The 22,180-nt window shown below is 39.0% G+C and overlaps 1 protein-coding gene across 3 annotated transcripts in view; it reads left to right on the forward strand.

Annotated features, from left to right (window-relative positions):
• The window catches only part of TTC17 (tetratricopeptide repeat domain 17), a 62,022-nt gene extending 40,471 nt beyond the window's left edge, over window positions 1-21,551 (forward strand). For 2 of the 3 annotated variants that reach the window (XM_068945551.1, XM_009682816.2), the window contains exons 17-25: window positions 7,303-7,476; window positions 8,744-8,997; window positions 9,839-10,001; window positions 12,416-12,536; window positions 12,876-13,035; window positions 13,513-13,596; window positions 15,436-15,555; window positions 17,783-17,926; window positions 20,492-21,551. In XM_068945551.1, the coding sequence (XP_068801652.1) occupies window positions 7,303-7,476; window positions 8,744-8,997; window positions 9,839-10,001; window positions 12,416-12,536; window positions 12,876-13,035; window positions 13,513-13,596; window positions 15,436-15,555; window positions 17,783-17,926; window positions 20,492-20,623 (1,352 nt within the window). In that variant the 3' untranslated portion in view covers window positions 20,624-21,551. Of the gene's footprint in view, window positions 1-7,302; window positions 7,477-8,743; window positions 8,998-9,838; window positions 10,002-12,415; window positions 12,537-12,875; window positions 13,036-13,512; window positions 13,597-15,435; window positions 15,556-17,782; window positions 17,927-18,528; window positions 19,445-20,491 lie in introns of those variants that run through there. The other variant, XM_068945552.1, reaches the window with a different exon arrangement.
• The last annotated feature ends 629 nt before the right edge of the window (window positions 21,552-22,180 follow it).

Genomic DNA, 22,180 nt, shown 5'->3' on the forward strand with positions numbered 1-22,180 from the left:
TTGTGTGTCTTTTAATTGGGGAATGATCTATTATACAATGGTGAGGCATTTATCTCTTAATATGAACAAGAAATCTGGTTATATTAGGTGGCATCTGTGTTTTAAAAGGTTTGATCAGAAATACTATAATGAGACAAATAGGTAATCTTTAAATCTATAGTTAATCTACTTTGGATGCATCTCTTGCTTGCAATCAGATTTTAAAACTATTTTCCTACAAGTGAGAACAGTCATCTTATTATATACGCTCCTTAATTGAAAACTCATTGGAATAAAAAACAAAATTTTAATATGCTTCATTTTGTGTACTTCAGTCCAAATTTAGATAGTGTAAATCGTCGTCCTATCGTGTTTGCTCTGTATCAAACTAAGCTTGTAGTGTCCTGCACTTTTCAACTACTCACTTTTGAGCATGCTCCTCATCACCTGTGAAGATTAGCTGTCGGTGGCTCTTCTAAGGGAGGAATTTAGAAAAGAGCTAAGAAGTTATGAAAAGCAACTTTTAAAAGACTTGATGTTACCTCTCATTATTTGTGCTGTTTATTTAAGCTTTTATTTTTCAGTGAGCTAGGCATCCTGTCATAAACTTTTGAAAACGTATTTGTCCTGTAATTTCCTTTTTTGCAAAGGAGCGTTTACAGTAAAGAAACAACACTAAAAATGAACAGTGTTTCCATGTGGGGAGAAAACATACCAAAAGCTTGGTCTAAAGTTTGAGCACTACACATACCGCTCTCTACCGATACCGTTGCTGATACTTGACTTGAAATACTTGACCAGGGAGGGAACGGTACTATGCTGCTTCTGTCCTTCACTGTTCCAGAGTGGTGACTGTGATGATACAAGAGCAGTAGATACAATTTTTAGTGATAATCCAAAAGTTTACAACTGCAAAAGATACCGGAGGTACACTTATATTGCTATATTGAAGCCTAGTCACACCTTACTGAAACCGAAGGTGATACTTGGCCAAGAGAGCAAGGCTGACCACTGCACGGGCTCTTCTGCTTTTGGAGTCTGTCGCAGGGCTTCTAACAATTTCCTACTTCTGAGGTGCAGGTCACCCCTCTGCTTGGTACCTTGCCTGGTCCTCTAGCGTGCAGCAAATGTCATGAGAATTGTGACTTTCTCTTCTTCTAAAGACTGGCCTACCAAACATTCATGTGGCAGTATTGCACAGATACATAATTGTAATTAAGCACTTGTTTCTAGTTCCTTTACTTCCTTGCTTCATTTGTCACTTTATTAATCATTTTTCAGTAAAAATAACTTTTTTGTATAGCTGTATTTTTATATGTTTGAGTGTGCAAAGTGCAAAATAAACTCTACTGCTTCTGGAGTATAGTGCTGTTTTGCAGTTCCAGCAGGTAGAGCTTGTGGCATTTCCAGAACGTTTCTTATGTCAATCCTGCTCAGTCATAACTGGTTGGCAGTCTTTGTTGTCAAAGCTCAATTGTGTTTGGGTAGGGGTTATTTTTTTGTTGTTGTTGGGTTTTTTTAAGTGTAAATATGTATTTTTCTGTGATTGAAAACAAAGGAAAATAGTAATAAAAGGACTGCATGAATTTTAGAGCAATTCTTAATAGAATTACAATAATTTATAGTGAGTCAACAGAGCAGCAATAGCTGCTAAAGATAGGTCTCTTCTAGTAGCTGCTGATCCTATTGCTTTTAAATTCAAGTCAGTTATTTTAATGAGTTTTTTTTTCCTTACCAAGTGTCTCATTCTAAAGAATGTTAATTTATTTTGCTTCCGAATATCTGTTCACATGCGACTGGAATAAATAACATGGTTGCAGTTGATAGTTCGACAAGATCTTTAGGAAATAAATTATCATGCCCACCTTCAAACATCAAGGCAACTTGGGCATGCAGTGTGTAGTCACCAGAGTTAACATGGCCATGAAAGGCGTCGAAGCTTGTGTTTTATACGTTGTTTGAGGGATGGTCCTTCAGACAGCAGTTCCCCATAACGCTCCACTGGCCTGTTGATTTGATATTGAAGTGAAATCACCACAGTGCAGAAAGCAAGATGGTTCTTCTGGTGTTAGTTTGGCCCAAAATCTGGTGACTGAGATTTCTGCCAGAACCATTTTATGGGACTAAAGGTACTGGTAAGTTCATTAATTCTAAATTAGTTTGGTAAGTTCTTTGAAACTGCATTGCCTGTGATGTGAAGCACTGAACAGAATTTGTCTTATAAAAGTGATAGGTGACAATATGCTGCATTTAAATTTAATTTCTATAATGGGTATATTTTTGCCTGTAATTTTAAATATGTAGTATCACCCAAGGAGTAAATGTGCCCAAAGCTTTTACATGATCTGAGAAGTTTATGAATTGTTACCTATATTCTTGTGTAAAGTGGTAATATGCCACCTCCTTTAGTTGTCTGACTCGCGTGCGTCTCTGTCTCTGTATAAGCAGTAGCTAGTGAAGATGAAAAGATGACTGTTCGTTGATATGCTGCTCCTGAAATTTCTACGGTTGAGGCTATATACACCTGCATACAGGCAATAAAACTATTTCCATTGAGCTCTGTGATATGTCATTCTTGCTGTAAAAGTAAGAACTGCCTTTTCTAAATTTTACTATGAGGAATACTGATTTTGAGAATGTATCAAAAAAATCCGTAAGTTAATTAACCCTTAGCTGCTTGGTTTCAGCTTGTTCCATACTCTGACAATTCAGGTATTTTGACTGACTTCCAGTTCCATTAGGTAGAGCTCTGTTCACACTGTATAAATATCAGGGCACATCATTTGAGTGACACTTGCTTCCAGATAACTTGCATTTTACTTATGTGATTTAAGTCACTGACTACAGCAAAGCTCCTGTAATCAATCAGGAGATAATCAGCTCTGCTTATTGCAAGTGGTGAGAAGAAACAAGACCCTAACATTTTAAATAACTTTTATTTTGAAGCATTTTTCTGCTATTGTAATTTCTAAATGTGTACTCCCAAAAATTAAGGAAATGAGTTTGCCTTATTATATGAAGTTAGGAGCCAAGAATTTTTTTTTAAACTCGATGTGTTGGAACATAGACAATAGAGATCAGAGTTTGGGAATACTGTGGTTTGCAAGCACTGCACTGGCAGTCAGACAAAGAATAAAAGTCAGTACAAACTCTGTGCTAACCGAAGGCACTTGAAAAAGATGATTTTAATTTTTATTTGTAGTGTTGCTGTTGACACCAAATCCTCTGTCTTTCATTGATAGATAGGACAGTGGAAATGCCTGGCGAGGCCTTGTTCCCTCTGCCAGGTGTACCAGGAGAAATACTCAGACTACACTGGCAGCTAATTTAGATGTTTTAAATGCTCACTTTCCTCTTGAAAGACCAAGCTTAACTACTTTCAAGACCTTCCTCAGTGTGCAGCAAAACCCTGGGGGTGCTGTTTGTTCTCCTCTCCTCCCCTCTCCTCTTTTCTGGCCTTTTTGCATTTCTTTCCTTCCCCTGGATAAGTGATTTTTCAGCCCAAGGGTGTGGATTTACATAGATTGACCAAAGTTTACTCTTTAAAAAAAAAAAAAAAACCAAAAAAATAAATACAATTCTATCCCAAAAGGCTTCCCTGAGCTGTCATTCTGGTTGGTTTTGTGTGGTACGAAAAACATTTAAATTTAACAAGGGAAAATTGTAGTTATGCCCAAGTGTGACCTTTCTGAGAAAGATGGCAACATGAAGTATGGTTCAGAATAAATATTTGTTACCCCTTCATAGATGGGACAAGTCTTTGACCTTGGTTTCTGCTTCGCTTTTCCTTCCGATTATTTCTTCTCACTTGCCACAATACACTCCGTATTTCTTATATTAATTGTCTTCCAACTTAAGAGTGTTTGGAGCCATCCAGATACCTGTGTAAGAACTTAAGTTTGTTTTTTAACCCTACTGACTACACTAGGTACTGCACCTCCAGTGGAAGTTCAAGAGAGGTCCTGAATATCAAGAAAAAGGTTAATAATAGATGGAATGGATGGTCTAGCAGATCTTTTCTGCATTTAAAATACATGTTGCACTAATGCTGTACACGTGCATGCACATTGGCCACAAAAGTTGCAAAGGAGTTTTAATATACAGTACTGTTTGGTTTTTAATCTTTAAGGCCTTCCTCCTTCAGTGTAGAAATTTGTATTTGCATTTCCTATCCAGTGGATTTGCTTTACAAGTTAGGAACTTTTTTTTCTCACGGTTTCTCATTAACCTGGTGCAGTCAGACTATTTATGCATATCTTATTTCCATCCCTTGAATAAAGGCCCAGAAGGCCACATGTATTCTGTGTCACTTCCGTAGCATCTTTAAGTTTCACTGACTGAAACATAATAACCAAGTCTGATAATACAGAAGGTAGAACAGAATCTAATTCACTTTTCTCTGAGCTTTCCTGGCTCTACAGAATCAACAGGAAAAAGTGGCAGGAGTAAGCTGAATTGGTAAAGTACTATGAAGTAGTTTTAGGCTTTGAGTTTTGTAGTTGTAGTAGCATGGTGTCAGGACTTTACATCCAAAATTCAGATGTGTGGACCTGGACAACCAGAATGTATAGGAAAAGTTAAATATTATATAACTGAGCATTTGTCTGGGACTGTATCTTTTCGCCTGTATTGAACTAATGTGTTGCAAATATTGCAGTGATAGAATCGATAGAATGATGCGGGTTATGTTCTGCAGTGAGTGTTCCTGGATTTTGGGGCTATGCTGTTTCCATTCTAGTCTTACGCTCCTGCCTTGTGTTCCTCCCAGTTGTTCTTCAAGCATCCAGCAGATAGAAGCTATAAATTCTGACTTGCAGTGTTTCAGTACTACCAGCTTCACGATCATCTCATTGAAGATCTTAAAATTTCATTGGTTTTTCAGCCAGCCTTTTTTTCTTGTGTGACATCAGGCAACTGGAAGCAGTAATTTGAAAAAATTAGGCTGCTCAGGTTTCTATATATAGCAGCACTCAGCTCCCAAGAAAGCAGTGCTCTCATCTAGTCTGTTTTTAGCTGTCGATGTTTGTAAATTAATATTAACAAGGTTAGTCTTAAGTAATATTTTAAGTGTCTTCATCTTTTCTTCTGCTTGCTATTTCCAGGGTTTTTTTTTTTTTTCTTTCGATGTTTTATCTCAAACTTAATTAAAAAATAGTCATCTGCATTACAGCCACTTTTTTTTTTTTCCTTTATACTAATGATGATTTGATGATAGTTCCCTTTGGTGAAGGTCATCTCATTCTTGAGATGTACCAGACTTGTATCAAAATCAGGATGGTTTTTCTGTCATGCAGGGGGACTAATTTCAGCTTTGGGGTTCCATGCACACCATTTCTTGCAAATTAAAAATAAGGATGTCCATATACTCTAAAGGGCTTTTTTTGTTTTAGTTTTTTTTTTTTTTAATTAAACCAATTTTTTATTGGCAGCAGTGGATGGGATGAGGAGGAGATTAAAGAAAGAGTGGATGACTGGCAGAAGAAGCAGAGAAAGCTAAACATAATTATATAGCAGATGTTAGAACGGTTTATGAAATTAACTGCTTCTATTTTGTTATTTACTTAAAACCTTTGGGGAGGGTTGTTTGTTTTACACATATGAACACACATGTACACAACAAAAATGCAGCAGCAAATAGTCATCACAGAGGGTTTATGACTACGGGGGTTTTTGTTTGGTTTTGGTGACTCCCGAGGTCTGTTTCTCCTCCTAAGATGCAGTTCTGAGTGTTAATATATTTGGGGGACCTTGAGATATTCAGCACTGCCAAAAATTCAACTAATATTCCGTACTTTTTGCATTATGAATGTATAGTAAAAAGCCATAGTTTCACTGCAGTGAGAAGTGATAGAACAGATTACACTTACATGAGAATTACAGCCACCCTCCCTTCCTAGTGGCCTAATTTTTTTTTTTTTTTGGTAACACGGGATCACTGCCTGGCAAAAAAAGGAGTCACTGATCTACTTTATTTGCATTCTTCGTATTTCATGCTGCCCATTGAAAAAATAATGTTTTCTATGTGCATTGAGCAATGTCATTACCATTCATGAGGCTAGAATGGGGAACATACTTCAGTATCTTGCATTTAATTTCAGCTTTCTTTGATTTGCTACATGCATCTTAATTCATTTGTGTATGTAAGCTATTTTCACTCATGAGTGGTTAAAAAGGAAGGGATTTAGGGCAGCCGCTTTATTCCTCTGAGTATCTGTTTTTCTCCTTCACAGTAGACTTTCTCTGTGACTGTAGGCATGTTCTCAGTCTGTATCTCAATTCTGTAGCTGTATAATGAACTTAACGCCTCTCAGCCTCACAGACTTTATGGAGAATGTGTCTTTACCAATACGGTTTGGGGGTGAAGGGCAGGGAACATCTTTTTAAACATCTTCCATGTCTTACTGTGGACAATTAGTAAAGTCTTCCATGTCTTGCTGTGGATTATTAGTAAAGTCTGAGATCTTCGGTTAAAAGTGTATTTGAAATCGAAAATATTGTTACAAATGTGCAGCTGATTTAGGTGGCTGGCCGTTATCCGAAAGCTTAACTGCGGGTGTCACTGAAGGATCTCAGAGGGTAACGTTGTATTGCGAGTTTGATATATGTTTGTATCTGCTCATTGCTGGTTCTAAATTTGAATTTTTCCAGTGTTATTCCTATATCTTTGCGTTCAGTGGAATTTGAGCCTATAACCTGGCCACTGGCACTAAAGTGTTTTAAATGTTGAGTTAAATTTTCAGCTGAATAAACTTCTGATTTTCAGCACAGATTACTTCCAGTGGCTTTTGTCTCTGTTGAATGAGTCAGTCTTACCTACTTACCATTTATCACTGGCACATAAGATCAGAGTCTGACGGTCTTTTATCAACACAGCTTGGTCATTTTTCTCTTCAGCATGGATGCCATAGTATTCTCAGTGCTTAAGTGAGGTTCATCAGTCAAGCAACCCCTGAGGTATGATGCAGTGTCATTAAAAACACGCTTTGGGAGTGCTCATCAGAGTTGCTACCAGCACAAGGTGATTTCCTAGGTAGTACGTAACCTTCCCTCGAAAGACATTGGATGTTTCTTTCATTAGTAGTTCAAAGCGTATGCCTAATAAGGCTCTTTCCTGTGACTGTTCTAGTGAGCTGCCTGGTCAAGAGGCACTGAGCAGGTGGGGTTTTTTTGTTTGGTGGGTTTTTTTTTGGAAATCATTGAACAGTGTGTTTGATACCTTGTAGAATTGTTTTGTTAATCCGTATTTAGAAAAACGAGGAGCCTCTCTCCTGTTCAGAAGGAGCAGTCTTACATGATGCATCTCAGTCGATCTCTCTCTTTCAGGCCACTGTCATGAGAAAAATCCAGATGGCAGTCATGACAAAGAGAAGTACTTCAGTGACCCCCGTGAGTCAGTCACAGCAGTGGCAGGAGGACACCCAGAGGGAGGTACAGAAGAAGATCTGGAGGCCCATACTCAGGATTCAGTGAGGGATCCTTCCTTCTCAAGGCTTGAAAGTAAGTCAACCCTGCAATGTCAGTGCTGGCTGATGAGTCGGTTTTTAGATTTTTCAGAAGAGCTGAAAAGTCTAAGTCTTTCTCCTTGCTGAGTACTTCATAATTTTGCTGCAGGAACAAAATTCTCTAACAAAGCATAAAGAAAAGCTTAATTCTTTTGATGCCGCTCGGACTTATTTTTCTGCTTATTTCAAATATCTGACAAATGAAAGGTGCCCTAATATGGCTTAGTAGCCCAAAACTGATTGAACTGGTTAACTTTCATATATCTTAATCTGCATGGACAGAAACGGAGGTTGTCCTTTGTCCACTCGCTTATTGTTACGTGGCTCGACAGCATGTTTTGTTTTCCAACACTATTGCTCTCTGAAGTAATGAAAACTTTGAAAAGTTTTTGGTACTCTTTTGATAGTTGTGCTGGGGATATAATATAAACGGGCTTTAACAGAACGGTATGCAAGCTGATATAAGTGTTAGAGCTATATCTCTTAACTTTTAATGCTCTTCAGGTTTTGAACTCCTCACGTAGGAAAACTGAGGAATTTTTCTCCTTTTCTTACAATAATGAAATATTATAGTAGGCGGGTAAGTGCCAAAAGGGATCATGCAATTATTTTGCAGATTGAAAAGTTAGCAGTTTCCTTCTAAGAAGCTACGTTCTCCCCATCTCTCTGTAAAGCAACAAGTAACCCTTAAAACTGGTTGCATTCTGTTCACTGTTCTTCTCCAAACCTAACGTCAAAATGCATAAAATCAAAAAATGAGAGCAAAGATTAAAGCAGTTTCTAGGCTAAAGGACGTAGTTTCCTGCAAGACTTTACAAACACGCTTCACAAACAACACCAAGGTTCGTTATACCTTGATAATTTCTATACCAGCTATGCCAGACGGAAGCGAGGAAAAGCAGCCTCTGTGATTAAGGTAAAGGGAGCTTTATTCCATGTTTAATGCTCATGCGTAAAGAAAGACACTACCTGTTTAGTTTCTCAAACAGGCAGAACCCTTTCCTGGAAAGGAAACTCTTGAAAATGGTCTAGAGGTGTTCATTTTTGAACCAGCAGTTGGTGCTTCTTCCCAGTGGGAGAGCCTAGATTTTCATAAAGGCTCTTCAGTCTCTCTTTGCATTTGCAGCATGCAGTGGGTAGTCAGTGATACTTGGTTTGTGCAAGTGGAAAACTTGGGACTCAGAAAAATATGCTTTTTATATGGTTTGTGGGTGCAGCAAGAAATGAATTTTTAGTGAGGTTTTTATGGTATTTCCTTTTAGACACAGTTGTCGCAGAAAGCAATGGCTCAGAAGGAGCGGAGGGTTTAGAAGACAATCAAATGTCTGAAGAGATGTTGGCCTTGGTGGATGAATTTGAAAACTCTTGGCCTCAGGAAGCTTTTGAGGGGGCACTGGAGGTAAAAGGTCGTCGGATGGACTTGCAAGGAATCCGGGTCCTAAAGAAAGGCTCCCCAGATGGGCTGGCTAGCTCCTGTTTTGGAGACTGTGGTGATGATGATGATGAAGCTGAATGGGTACGTTTGGCTCCATTTACCTAAGTCTTGTATCATCTTACTGTTGTGGAGGAAAAGACTAGCACAGTTGATGAGTTTTGTGCAGGAATGTATAGGGGCTTCCTCTCTGGACGTAAAAGAACTAGGTCATGGCTTGTGTAGCCTCAGTCCATCTCCTAACGGAAAGGCTTCCAGATCACTGAAACTGCATCACAAGCATATATGATTATTAAGAGCAAGAGCTTAGGTGCTGAATGATGCTGGGTGCCTGCAAACTTCTTGCTGACAATGAATGGGTTGGGTTTCACTGCTAGGGAACAACGCAGAACTTCACCGTGCTTTCCAAATCTTTGCATGTTATATAAATGCAGCATTGTTCTTCAGGTCCTCCACATCTGACAATCAGTTTAATTTTTAAAACGTTAAAATAATTGTTACCCTTCTTTAACTGACCTTGAATTTTTCTTCTCCCAGTAGCATGCAGTTACAAGGTGGGAAAAAAAGCATTTAACCAAAAGTTCTGGTTAGCATGAAAATACCAAATTATCTGTCGTCATCATGTGACAGACAAAATATATAATGGAAAATGCGCTTCAGTTCTCTGGCAGTTAAATTGGTTTCCTCTTATGTTAGAGGATTAAGTTGTGTAATTTGTTTGCCTGATGCAGTGCAGGGAGAGTGAGCAGGCTTAGAGAACGGCTTGAACTGGGGGCAGGAGGGATGAGGGAGAGAGAGATTTGATCTGATCTGTAACAGCTCTGAGATTGAATCTTTGGGCTAGAACAATCTTTGGGCTATATTGAAACTGATAATATTTGTGGTGTTTCTTACTGTTAACCTTGCTGGTACTGTCCTTCTCTAGATCACTTTCCAGGTCAAACGCTTAAAGAAACCAAAAGCTGAAAGCTTGGATCTCCAGGAGCCTGTTGGGAGAAATGGAGAAGGGACTAATGAAGAAAATGAAAACTTTTACCAAGCTGCCCTGGAGATCAGTGGACCAAAGATACCTTCTCCTGGACCAATAGGTAAAGTGCCGCTTCTAGAGAAAGCCGAGTTCTAAGCAGCTTTTATATTACACCATTTGATAATGTATGTATCACAAAGACTGCATAGTGAAATAGGCCTTCTAGACGAGTGTGTGGAAAAACTAGGATACTCTTCCATCAGTGCCTTCTTGATGAAGAAAAGTATAAGTTTGTATGCTAAATAAAGAATTTTTAGTTTCCAGAACTTCTGGGGATGAAGTGATAAGAGTAGAGAAAGAAAGAGATGGACATTGTGCGGAGAAGCAGTAAAAGAGTTTTTCCTTAAATTATAATTCTTTAAAAATGGATAGGCAGATAAATTATTTTATCAGATGAGAGCTTAAATTGATTACTGACCAAACATAAGAGACAAAATTCAAAAAAAAAAAAAAACAACACCACCAACAACAAATTTGATCTAGTGAAAAAACAAGTATCTTGCTATAATTATGATTTGGTAACGTTATAGAAGAAAACATAGAGACTGTCTTCCAGAAGGCTGGAGCTACAGAAGAGTAGAGTTTTGCACCAACATAAATGAAGAGGTTTGGAGAGAGAGGTGAAGATTTTGCTAGTTGAGCAGCAGGAACGTGAAGAGAGAAGGTAATCTATTAAGATAGCGCAGGCCATTTCCACTCATGCCTTCTCAGGTGGACAGAAATCACCAGTTCGTGATTGCCTAGGTTGAAATTTGAAGCTTCTGGAATGTGATGATGCCAGAGGAGAGAACTGAAGTAGTTGGCCCCTGTACCTGTCATTTCATCTTGCCTTGATTTCAACAGACATGAAATCTAGGTGATCTACTACTTAGTGCTGTAGGGCTGGTGCCATACCTGCAGGCAAAGATCTGTTCCCCGGTATGTTTTAGTAGCTGACAATTTGATAACCTGGAAAGTGACTTCATGTTTTGAAGGCTTTTATATGAAGTCTTTAACAAGCTCCTTTTTTAGCAGCTGAGGGATTTAAGTTGTTAAATTAATTATTTAAATAGGGAGGTTTGTGTGAAAGTAAGCAATCGTTTGTGAGCGCACCCCTTTCCTCAATATACCTTCTCTCTCCCTGAGCTACTTTTGTGGCTATGTTACATAGCATCCCTTAGTTGTAAAATAGTTATCCTCATGACGCTCCTGTGAGGTGGAGTTTATTGACATCTCCTTTACAAGAACTAAATCATCAAAAGTTTAAGTAACGCATCAGAAGTCATCCAGGGAGTTGCTAGTAGAAGAGGGAAATTAAGCTTGCTGTCCTGTGTCCAGCTAGCTCTCCGACTAACTGAATTGTCCTTCTGTAACAGTATTTCTATATCTCTCACTATCTTTTGCCATAAAGGGAAATAAGAACTCATGATGAAATACTGCATACCAGTGATGATGAGAAATGATAGTTCCCCTCTGAGATTTCTCAGTGGCCCTCAAAGTTAATTTTCCTTTAATCAAAGTACTTTGGAAAAGGCATGGTATTACTGACTTCATCATTGTTTTGCAGAATTATGGTGCAAAACAGGATTTGCATCCAAATGGACGAAAAGTTTGGGTAATTAGAAGTAGGTACTGGAATGCTGTCTGCATAGCTAGTGCAGTAGACCTGCACATCGTTAAACTTGGCCTCCCACTGTGCAGATTTATGGCTAAAATGAGTCTGTCTTACGTTCAAAGCATTTCAAAGGTTTCTGATAAGAGAGGGAAGTGTTTCCTAGCAGCTAAAAACAATTTTGATTCCTAGGACTTGATGCAGTATCCACCGAATGTAAGGGAAAGATTTCAGTAGGCTTTGGATCAAATCTGAAGATCAGATTCCTGTTTCTCCCAGTGATCTACTTCTTAATGCAAAGCAAGTTATTTAACTTCTCCCTGCGTCAGTTAACTGCTCCACAAAATGAGAGGGTTACAGCTGGTCAGTGGTTTCAGAAGCGTTACTGTCTTGAATGCAAGAATGCAGTGGAAGCTAGCGCCTGTCTTAAACAATATTCACTGAAAAGAAAGGGAAGTGTTTTTCACCTGGGATTGTCAGAAGATGCAGCCATCAGCTTTTATTAGTTTTTTCAGCAGCTGTAGAACACAAATGATGACTCACTTATGAACTTAGCTCTAAGGAGATTTAAGTAGAGACATAGCCTGTTCCCCGGTGTGCTGATTATTCTTAATCTTCAAATATTGAAAAAGTATAATGAAACAGGTTTTAAAACTCCGATTTCTAATCTGTCTCGTTTAGGATCTGATTCTGTCCTTGGATCCCTCAAGTTCCATTCGTTCCAAATAGGTTAGAGTTTTCCTTAAAGAGGCTGCAGGACGGTGAACCTTTTATAATCTAGGAAACGAATCCACTGGTACAAAGTATTTTGTAAATTGTCATATAAAAGTGAAGTGTCTTTTGCTTCTAAACAGTTTCTTGTATTCTTTTATTTCTGACTCCAGGAAAAAGGCATGATTATCGTAGCCTTGGCTGGCCAAGTCCTGATGAATGCCTGAAACTCCGTAGGGTAGAGCTTACAACTGTAGCCAGCACATGGCTCGCAGTTTCTGCTAAGAATATTGAGTAAGTATCATCTATATGAACCTTAGCTAAGTCACTCACAACAAGCAAGGCAATTATATGGCTTTGAGTATGTGTAAACTGAAAATTTTAGTATTCGATTAAAGTAAGTAGGAATTCTGCCAGGATTTCAAAGAATTTTGAAACCATTATATGGTATTTCATCAAGTGACTTGCAAAGAAAAGTGCAACTGCAGACTGAAGATCCACTTTCTCCTGCTTCTTAAGCTGCTCAAATGAGATTCTGCCAGGTTCTGAACGGATACGCTCACTAGACAATTTTGTAATGACTCTTCCCTTTCCTTCTCTTGACTGATTCAATTCCTTTTATTACCTTTCTAGCATTACAGAACACATTGATTTTGCCACTCAGCTGCAAGAACCAGCTATGGAACCCCTTTGTAACCCCAATCTACCGGCCAGTATGCACACTTTGGATCACCTGCAAGGTGTCTCTAGTCGGGCAAGCTTGCATTACACTGGAGAAAGTCAATTGAAAGAGGTATGTCGCAGTTAAAGGCTGTCACACAAAAGTGGTCTTACCACAGCAGATTAAACATGCATTTAGTTCAATACCTTGTCTCCACAAGTGACCTTCAGTGAGTGAATGCCTAGAGAAAACTATAAGAACAGCGCGAGCTGTGAGTGCTAGTTTCCAGAATGTTTTCCCAGCCTTCTGTGATCTTGGCTGAAGGAAATCCTAAGACATTTAGTGTCTTTACAGATATAGCCCTTGATGGATGAATTAGTGGAAGAAAAGTCTGAGCATACACAAACTTTAAATATTCATAGTATCCTGTGGCATGGAGTTATAACATTGTATGAAGACACAGATGATACTGACTCAAGACACACAGTGATGTTTAGGTTGGAATGGCTTGGAGTATTTGTAAAAGGCTGGGGAAAGAGGCAGTCAACAAGTGAATGACATTTCTTATCAGATTGCATCATCTAAGCTCTTGCTTCTCTTCTTCTCCAGGTGCTACAGAACCTTGGCAAAGACCAGTACTCCCCACAGTCGTTAGAACAAGTTGGTACTCGAATAGCCAAAGCTTTAGAAAAGGTATGTGTGAATGAGGAAAAGAATAGCCTGTGCTTACTGCTTATACCTGACGTATTGGTCAGTCCAGTCTCAAACTGTCTGCCCGAAATTCTGGTCTAGGATTTTGTTAGTTATTTGAATGAGGGATACACATCCCTCATTCCCTGTCTATTCAACATCTGCATTGCGCTTCCAGGCCACTTATTGAGCTATATCCTGTGCTTGCGGATGAGAGTCTCATCTGTCAAATCTCTTGCGTATCTCTTTGCTAAAACCAAAGCTTGTCAAGTTTTCTGATATTTCCAGCCTTATGACATCACCCCTATGGTGAGCAGTATTGCTGGTTGTTGGTACGTGTTTAACTGTTGTACCAGTTCTAAAAAAAAAGCTTGAAAACTAGCTTCGCTTTTACCTTTCTGCCCTCCTCTTCCTTGTTGTGCTACAGCTCAAAGCAGCATACAGACTATAACACTGACTTAGAGCTTATGGGTAGTCAGAGTTGAGCCATGGTTCAGGTCTATGGCTGTGTTCTTGGAATGCAGCAGTCAGATGGCTGATGGGCGAGGTCCGCCTCTCTTTTCTGTCCACCTCCTTTTACCTTATGCAGTGCTGAGCTGAAGGGGCAGGTGCATTTCGGCAGCTGTATGACACCATGCACAAGGCTGCACTTGCTGTTCCACCCAGAGAAAAAGCTAAGCTCCCTAACTAGATTGAGGCTGGTAAGGACTTGAGCTGGAGAGGACGGTAGGGACACAACTTTGCCAGGATAGATCTAGGTAGACGGGGATGTAGGGATTGCGTGTTACGTGCTTACAGAGAGTGGGGAGGATATTCCTTACTATTAAAGAAAGAGGGCTCAACCGAACTAGTTTGGTACCACAGGCCTATTCTGAAAGCCTTCTGAGGAACTTGCTGGGCTTTGAAACTTAAGACAGTTAAGACAGCTTTGTCATTCCCAGAAAGTAATGACGTTACCGTCATGCCCACATTATAAGACTTCTTTTGACTTCAGATGATATACTGAATTTTCCCTCTTGAATGCTACAGTTTCTACTGGATACAGACAGCAAGCTTCATTCAAATGAGCTGAAAATTCTGGTACTAAGAGACCAGAAACAGAATTCTCAGTAAGGAGAATGTGTTGGAAATAAAATGCAGTTCTTTTGTATACCAATTTCATTCATTAGTCACAAGAGCTAATCAAACAAATCAAGATGGCTACTTATCTAATTGCATATGTGAGCATAAACATTCATTTACTTTATCGAAGTCCACAGAATTCAAGCATGTAGTATTTTCCTTTCGAATTTTGCTCCAGCTGTCCACCATGCATAACATGTGGCATGGGAGTCGGCCAAGTAAAGACACCAGGCTTAATTAGCTAGACTTTCTAGGCTTCTGCTCTGAGCTGCCTCTCAGAGAATCCTTTCTCTTTCCAGTGACTACAGAGAGCCTGGGGAGTCCAGTCTTCCAACTTAGCTGGCTAAATGTGGTGCCTTATGTTGGCTAATGTGTATACACATCCAGATGCTCAGCATCTGGCAGCTGGTTAGAAGCTGTTGGGGCTGCTGAAACTGTCGTTGCTGTTCCAAGCTTTTTAGCTACTATTCCCTTCTTCAAAAGAGGGTGTTGCATTTGGAATTTGCAAATGTTTCATTTGGCGATGTTATTGAGCTGGCTATTGCATATATGTTGTTAGATGAGAAACTATTTTTGCGGCTTTGGAATAGTTTAACGCTATTTTTAAATGTAACACCCACTACCCCAATCTGTGGAGTAAGCTGAAAAGGAGTGAAAGACAGGAAGACTGTTCACTACAGGTTTGCAGGACTGATTTTCTTGTTCTGCTTCTTTTACCAGAATCAGACTTCATGGGTCCTCTCTAGCATGGCAGCTCTTTACTGGAGGGTGAAAGGCCAAGGCAAGAAGGCGATTGACTGTTTACGGCAAGCGTTGCACTATGCACCCCATCACATGAAGGTTTGTATGTCTCTGCCCACGACTTGGATAAAATAGTGTTTTCGCTTGTGACACAGCTCTACAGGGTTCACACATTGTCATTAAAGCCAGTCATCACGTGTATCAAGTGTCTGTAATGTGCTGGATATTAGCTGATTGAGGTGAAACTTGAAGATCTTCACTGCCTGTTTAGTATGGGCTGTTTCTTTAAAAAGTCTGCAAGAGAGTTTCGGTGGTACTTCCTGAAGTTCAGTGGGCTTGACACTTCTCTGAGTAATGCAGGCTTGAACTCCCCCTCATTACGTAGGGCTTTGAATCTTAGTCAGTCTCTGCCTGGACAGGTCTTTTGTCTAAAATGTGGGGAGTATATCTTCTGGTTGTACTCTCAGAGAGGAGAGCAGGCAATGTCTAAAGGAAAAACTTAAATGCTTAAATCTTAAAACTTTTTCTGAGCTGTGACGCTCAGCTGGATGCTAGTGCCTGATTTTGTGCAGCTGTTTGGTGCTTCACCGTGAAAGAGGCAATGTTTTGAATCTAATCTTCTGTTCTGTGTTTCAGTTGACTAAGTGCTTTGTGCCCTTCACTTTGCCACATGGTATGCTGAGCGTTATAATATCTCTTCTTAGACCCCAAGCTTCCCCATGCAGCTCATGGTAAATGGGATATAGGCTCCTAACTCAACGTTGCAAGTTTCACTTTGAGACCTGAGCACCAGAACATGCAGCATTGCCAAGTGTAAACGACTTCTCAGATCTTTGTCTTAATTCCTTATCTGAAAAATGGGATAAAAAGTAATTTACACTGGCAGGATATTATTAGAGGATTCAGCCGTCAACTTTAGAAGTGCCTCAACTAAGGCACGTTTATCTGTTCCCACTCCACGTTCTCTGCATGTGCGTCCTATAATTCTGTCTCTTTGCAATTGTCCTTTAAAGCAAGATTGGAATCAAGATAGGCATGCAGGTCTAGCAAACTGGTATGGCTCCTCAGAACTGAGACCCTTAGCTATATGCTTTGTAGGCCTCACAGGATGGATTGGAAACTGCAGTTTATTAAGATGATGGTGTTATGCTGCTGACTGTTATCTGGTAATTTTTTGTAGTGTTGTTTGGGACTGGCTTGTGCTTCAAATATGTGCCTTGTTTTTGTCCTCCGTGTTGCAGCTGCCGCCAAAGAAACCTTGTCTTGTTTATAAAGATACAGCTGCAACTCAAACTTAGCGAGAGTTAGCACTGAATAAACAGCTATTTAATGTTATGTTTTATCCTCCTGTATGGCTTATGCACTCTCTCTACTTTCTCTTGCCTTTTCTCATCTGGATAAAAGGTAATTAATTTTCTTGTGGGCTGCTTTTGTGATTCTGACTTTCATAGGATCTGCTTTGCAAACATGAGTGACTTCTACTCCAAAGGTACTCCTTGCCTTGTAGATGTCAATGAGGCAGGGATCAAGTACCTCCAAAATTCTTGCTTGTCCCATTCAAGGCATCTGAGACTTGATACTGAGCAGTATTTTGTTGTTTGTAGGTGTAAAGTCCAGCTCCCAGAGATCCTGTTATGACTGTCAGGGCTCAACTATTTTGTCAGTCAAACAAGGTTGCAGTCTGGAAATGCAGAAAATAAAGAACATACCATCAGTGACCACGTGTGTAAATTTGATTTAGAACCGTTGTGCAGCATCATATAGGAATTCTGTAGCAGAGGCAGGATAAAAAACTGTGCATCAGTTGCACTAATGGTTAGACCCTCTTTTTTCACTTCCCCGCTGTTCTTTTTTTTTTAATTCGTATTCCTTCCACTTTTATGCAATAGCTGAGGGAGGAGGGGTCATGCAAACAGCTTGTCTTGTCTCTTCTCAAGATGCATCTCATCTTTGGGGGGAGAGAGAGTAAACTAGTGGAATAATACCTAAAAATAAATGTGTGTACTGGACACAAGTAAGTTACCTTTTAGTTGATTGTCTCTGCAAAAGTAACATATGTCACTTGTGAGCAGATGCATGTGTAGTTTTTTTTTTTTTTTTTACATATATATATATGACTCAGGTTGAAATGCCCTTTTATTTAAAAGAAAAAAAAAAAAAAAAAAAAGTCTGACTCATTGCTTTCCAAGTGACCAGAGAGCAAGTGGAGTGACCAGTAACCAAATGACAGTGCCCAGATGTTGGAGTCTTCTGGCAGTCTTCCTGATCATGAAACAGTTTCAATGGTAGGAACCTACACTGTTCACCACTTGCTCTTCTCTTCCAGGATGTACCACTAATCAGCCTCGCAAACATCTTCCACAATGCAAAACTCTGGAATGATGCCATCATTGTGGCTACCATGGCAGTGGAAATAGCCCCGCACTTCGTGGTTAATCATTTCACACTGGCAAACGTCTATGTAGCCATGGTGAGTATACTGTCAGCCAGTTATGTCCTGTCTTTAGATATAGTAAATATATATGTAGATCTTATAAATTAAATTGGAGGAGCAGCGTTCAAGGCCTAGAGGTAAGGTCAGTAAGAAAGAATTTTCTTTTGAATGTACTTTTCAGAGAGTGCCCTTAGTACTCAGTACTCTCAGTACTCATTTAATACTTGAAGGCCAATATTTTTTATAGCTGTCTTCACGATGCTGTCTGCAAAGCTGTGTTAAGACAGTAGCATACAACTGATAATTTTGGTTGGCTGCCTGTCTAAACGCAGGATTTTTTTTATAATAGTAGGAAACTGATGATAAACTGAGTCTATGGCCTGAAGAGATTAGTTTAGCATAATTGATACAACACAGTTCACAATTACCACACACAAACACAAGGGAAGTTTAATTTCGATATCTGGTTTATCAACACCAAAATAATTTATGGATTGGATTCAAATTTCTTCATACTGTCTATATATTTTAATCTACAATTTAGTTTTCAGTTACTTACTCTTTCTTACTTCTGTTCATTGCTTTTATCTGACTAATGCTGGACTGGTCACTGCGTGTTTCATTCTTAACATTAACAGGGCCCGATTCAGTATACTGGAAGGATAAAAGAGGCACCATTAAACTGAGACATGGTTGATATATTTATGCGTCAAAAGTATTTTCAATTGCATGTGTTCCCATGGATCTCTGCCAGTTTTTTAGCACTTGTCGTAATTTGCGCTTAATGTTTTGCTCCTCTTGTAGAGAGGATCACAGAGATAACAGGGGAAGTTGAGCAGGTAATTGTGTATTATGGCTATCAGGATAGGGTTGAAAAGAGTGAAATGCTCTCAAATGCACAATGGAAACTGAAGGAAGGCATGACTTTGTTCTATTAAGGTATTTCTTGTGACAGTAGTTTGAAAGAAATGAAGTAGAAGCTTGATGGTTGAGTTGCTAGTGTCTTTTTAATGTTAGCACATTGTCTGTAGATAACTTCATTCTCCCTGGATCTGAGAGATTTCTCAAGGAATCCATCTATTCGTTATATGAAATGACTATAGCAGTAGGACAAAATTTATCTTCTGGATCAAATTATACTAGTATTAAAAAACGTTAGCTAATTTATGTCATATTTCATCTGCTGTATTTGAGAGCTAGATCTGTTGTAAATAAGTTGTAAAAGATACTTGTAAAAGTATAGCATTATAGAGGCCAGCATTCATTTGTTTGTAAGGCTCACCAGCCAGTTGCCTTACCAAGCGAAAGTAGTTGGCCGTTTTAATAAGACTGGGAACTCCGGGTGCATGCTCTAGAAACTACTGCTGTGGGGAGGAAACTGAATGGAGCATCGAGGTAAAATCAGATCACTGCAAATATGCATGCAAATGGTTATATCTAAAAACAGTATCATTCTTGCTTTCACTGTTGTTTGTCACTGCTCCCACAAACTTATGTGGGATTGTCTCTGTAACTTCTGTTGGAACTGTATTAAAATACAATTTTTAAAACTCAAGACTTTAACTAGATCAATGTTTGAATCTTAGTCTCTGCGACGTAACTGGGAGTGGATAATCATCTATGTTGTACAAATAAAGATAATGAGAAGAGGAACTTAAGTTGAGCTAATGCTAGAGTGAGATCCTGAGAGTTTTAAGTATGACAAAACGGTCTATCCAAAGTTCTGCCTTCCTTTACTCACTCAAAAATAAAATCAAGAGTCCGGAAATAAAGTACGGTAGCATGCTCCCTGCTTTCGCATAGAGGTGTTAGCTTGTTAACAGTAGTTCATCAACAGTCATGCCCTGGGCATCACTGAATATGCTGCTGCTTAAGAGAGAAAGTACCTAAATCCACCCTTAGATTGTAAAGACCTTTTAGTGGTTCCCTTTAGTGTATTTGGAAAATAAATGTATTGTACTGTCAAAATTCCAAAATATATCATAGAAGTACCTCAGTTCTTACCAGCAGAAAAGGTAGCAAAGCAGTGTAGAAAGTCGCAAAAATACCCACATTTTGTTCTAATATGTTTTTGCATGTCAATGCGCAATTCTAGTTAGTAAAAAGTGGGGTAGTATAGGTGCTTAGCTTTCAGTAGTGTAAAAATAGAGGTTATTTCAGTGTGAATGCTTCTTAATGCCATTCTGGAGTCCAACTTGTCAGTCAAAATTGTCTAACTGCTATATGCTCTAAAAGTATTATTTTTTTTGATTTCCTTTAACTTTGAGTAATCTTTTAGTACTAATTTCAAGTTATTTGTAAAAGCGTTGGCTGTTCAGCAAAGTTGACGTTTTTATGTTGTCTAAGATTTTAAAGCTTTTCTTTACATAAATTCTGACTGAAATCAATTTTCAGAAGTTATTTTCGAAACCAGAATGTTAAGATGTACTAATTAGTAGGAAAAAGCAAGGGAATTGGTCAGTGATGCTCAAGCCTTGATCTGACTCCTTTCATTTATTCTGCAGAATTAGGTCATAAGCCCAAGAAAATGTCAGTTATTTTGGGGTAGAAAAGGGGTTCATTTATTTTGGGGTTCATGTGATCCTCATTCTTTCTTTACAGGAGGAGTTTGAAAAGGCCATGAAATGGTATGAGTCAACATTAAAACTTCAGCCGGAGTTTGCCCCAGCAAAGAATCGAATCCGCACCATTCAGTGTCATTTACTTATGAAAAAAGAGCGACGGTCTCCTTAGAGATCAGCATCTTTCTCTTTTTTTTTTTAAAAAGGTCATTATTCGCTATTCTGCTTTTAAGTGTGCTAAGATAAATTGATGAATCAATTTTTAACAAGACTCTTAAAAAGAGATGGGATTTGGATCAAGGGTTGTTTTATTTTTCTCAGATGTAGGAGCATCTTTGGGAAATACATTTCACAGACCATAATTTTAAAACATCTCTGTAAATATTAAACCAAGAAACTTCCATAAGTCCATGACCACCTGTACCATGTCCCAGGCACCTCTAGGTTTTCCTTAATGCTCAGATTGGCATCAGCATCCAAAATAACTTGCTTCATATTTTATAGTCTAAGTCAATGGATATGCAAATCACATAACCATACCAGATAGCAAGAAGATATAATCAGCAATTCCTCCATGAGAAACTCATGCTTTGTCCAGTATTGTTCAGTCCATACCATATTACCTGCTCCCTCCTTTTGGAAGGAGGGAGACGGGATTTCAGATGTTTATAAAAATGTATTTTAGGAACATCACACGTTTTTGGAGTTGTTTATTTCTGTTGGAGGATGAAGAGGAAACAAGGACGGGGAATAGCAGAACACTAAAGTCAAAGTAAAAATCCCAATAAGCTATTTTGTATTTGTCTGTATATTCATAGCCCTCTGCCTCCCTGAGTCGTCGTTTTACTGATTCTTTCTTCACTGTATTTCTAGCCATTTCAGAATAAGGTGCAAGTTTATGCTCACTCTGAGCCATAAAGACTTTCAGCTGCTGAAAAGGAGGGAGGGGAGGTGGTGTCAAGGTATCATCAGCAAATGAGTTCGGTGGAATATTTCCAAATCAGTTCTCTTTGGTTGGTGGAGGACGTGATTCTCCAGACATCATTGTTGAATCAACAAGGGCACATATTTGAAACAAAATAAATTGTTTATGAACAAAACACAGCCTCTCATCTTCTTTCTGTCATGCGCTGTTTGAAAGAGACTGGGCTTGGGGAGCTACAGCCCCTCCTGAGGAGCAGAGCTGGGAGCTGGGAAAGCCTTTAATGCTCCTGTTCAGATAATAATTTTCTGCATGCCCATGGAAAATTCCCCACACCTCTGCGCCCGACCCCGTTTCTGTGGCAGAAGGAAGTAAGGGAAAGTTAACTAAATCAGTTGACTGTCGCATAGCCTACCCTCCAGCTTTCAATGTCAAACATATTGCTTAGCAATTCTTTTTAAAGAACTAACAATGTTTATGAACTTACCTCTTTCCTTTTAATCTTTTCCCTCTTTCAGTGACACGAATTACGAGCAAGGATGGCAGTGATGGAAACTATGACATTAACTTTTTTAAAAATACTGTAACTTTTTACTTCCTAAAAGGATCCCTGAATTCTTTTATACAGAACTGAAGATGAGCAGTTCTAATGCAAATACCTACTTCTGTTTTACTGCAAAGAATTTTTATTCATCTGGAAAGCCTTGTAGAAGTATGGGCAAGTGCTACTCCTAGGCAGATGATTTTTTTGATAAAAATGAGTGAATGTGTTAAACTTTTGATTGTCAACCAGCGAGCGGTATGTCA

The sequence above is a fragment of the Struthio camelus genome, chromosome 5 (genome assembly GCF_040807025.1).
Source record: "Struthio camelus isolate bStrCam1 chromosome 5, bStrCam1.hap1, whole genome shotgun sequence".
Lineage (NCBI taxonomy): Eukaryota > Metazoa > Chordata > Aves > Struthioniformes > Struthionidae > Struthio > Struthio camelus.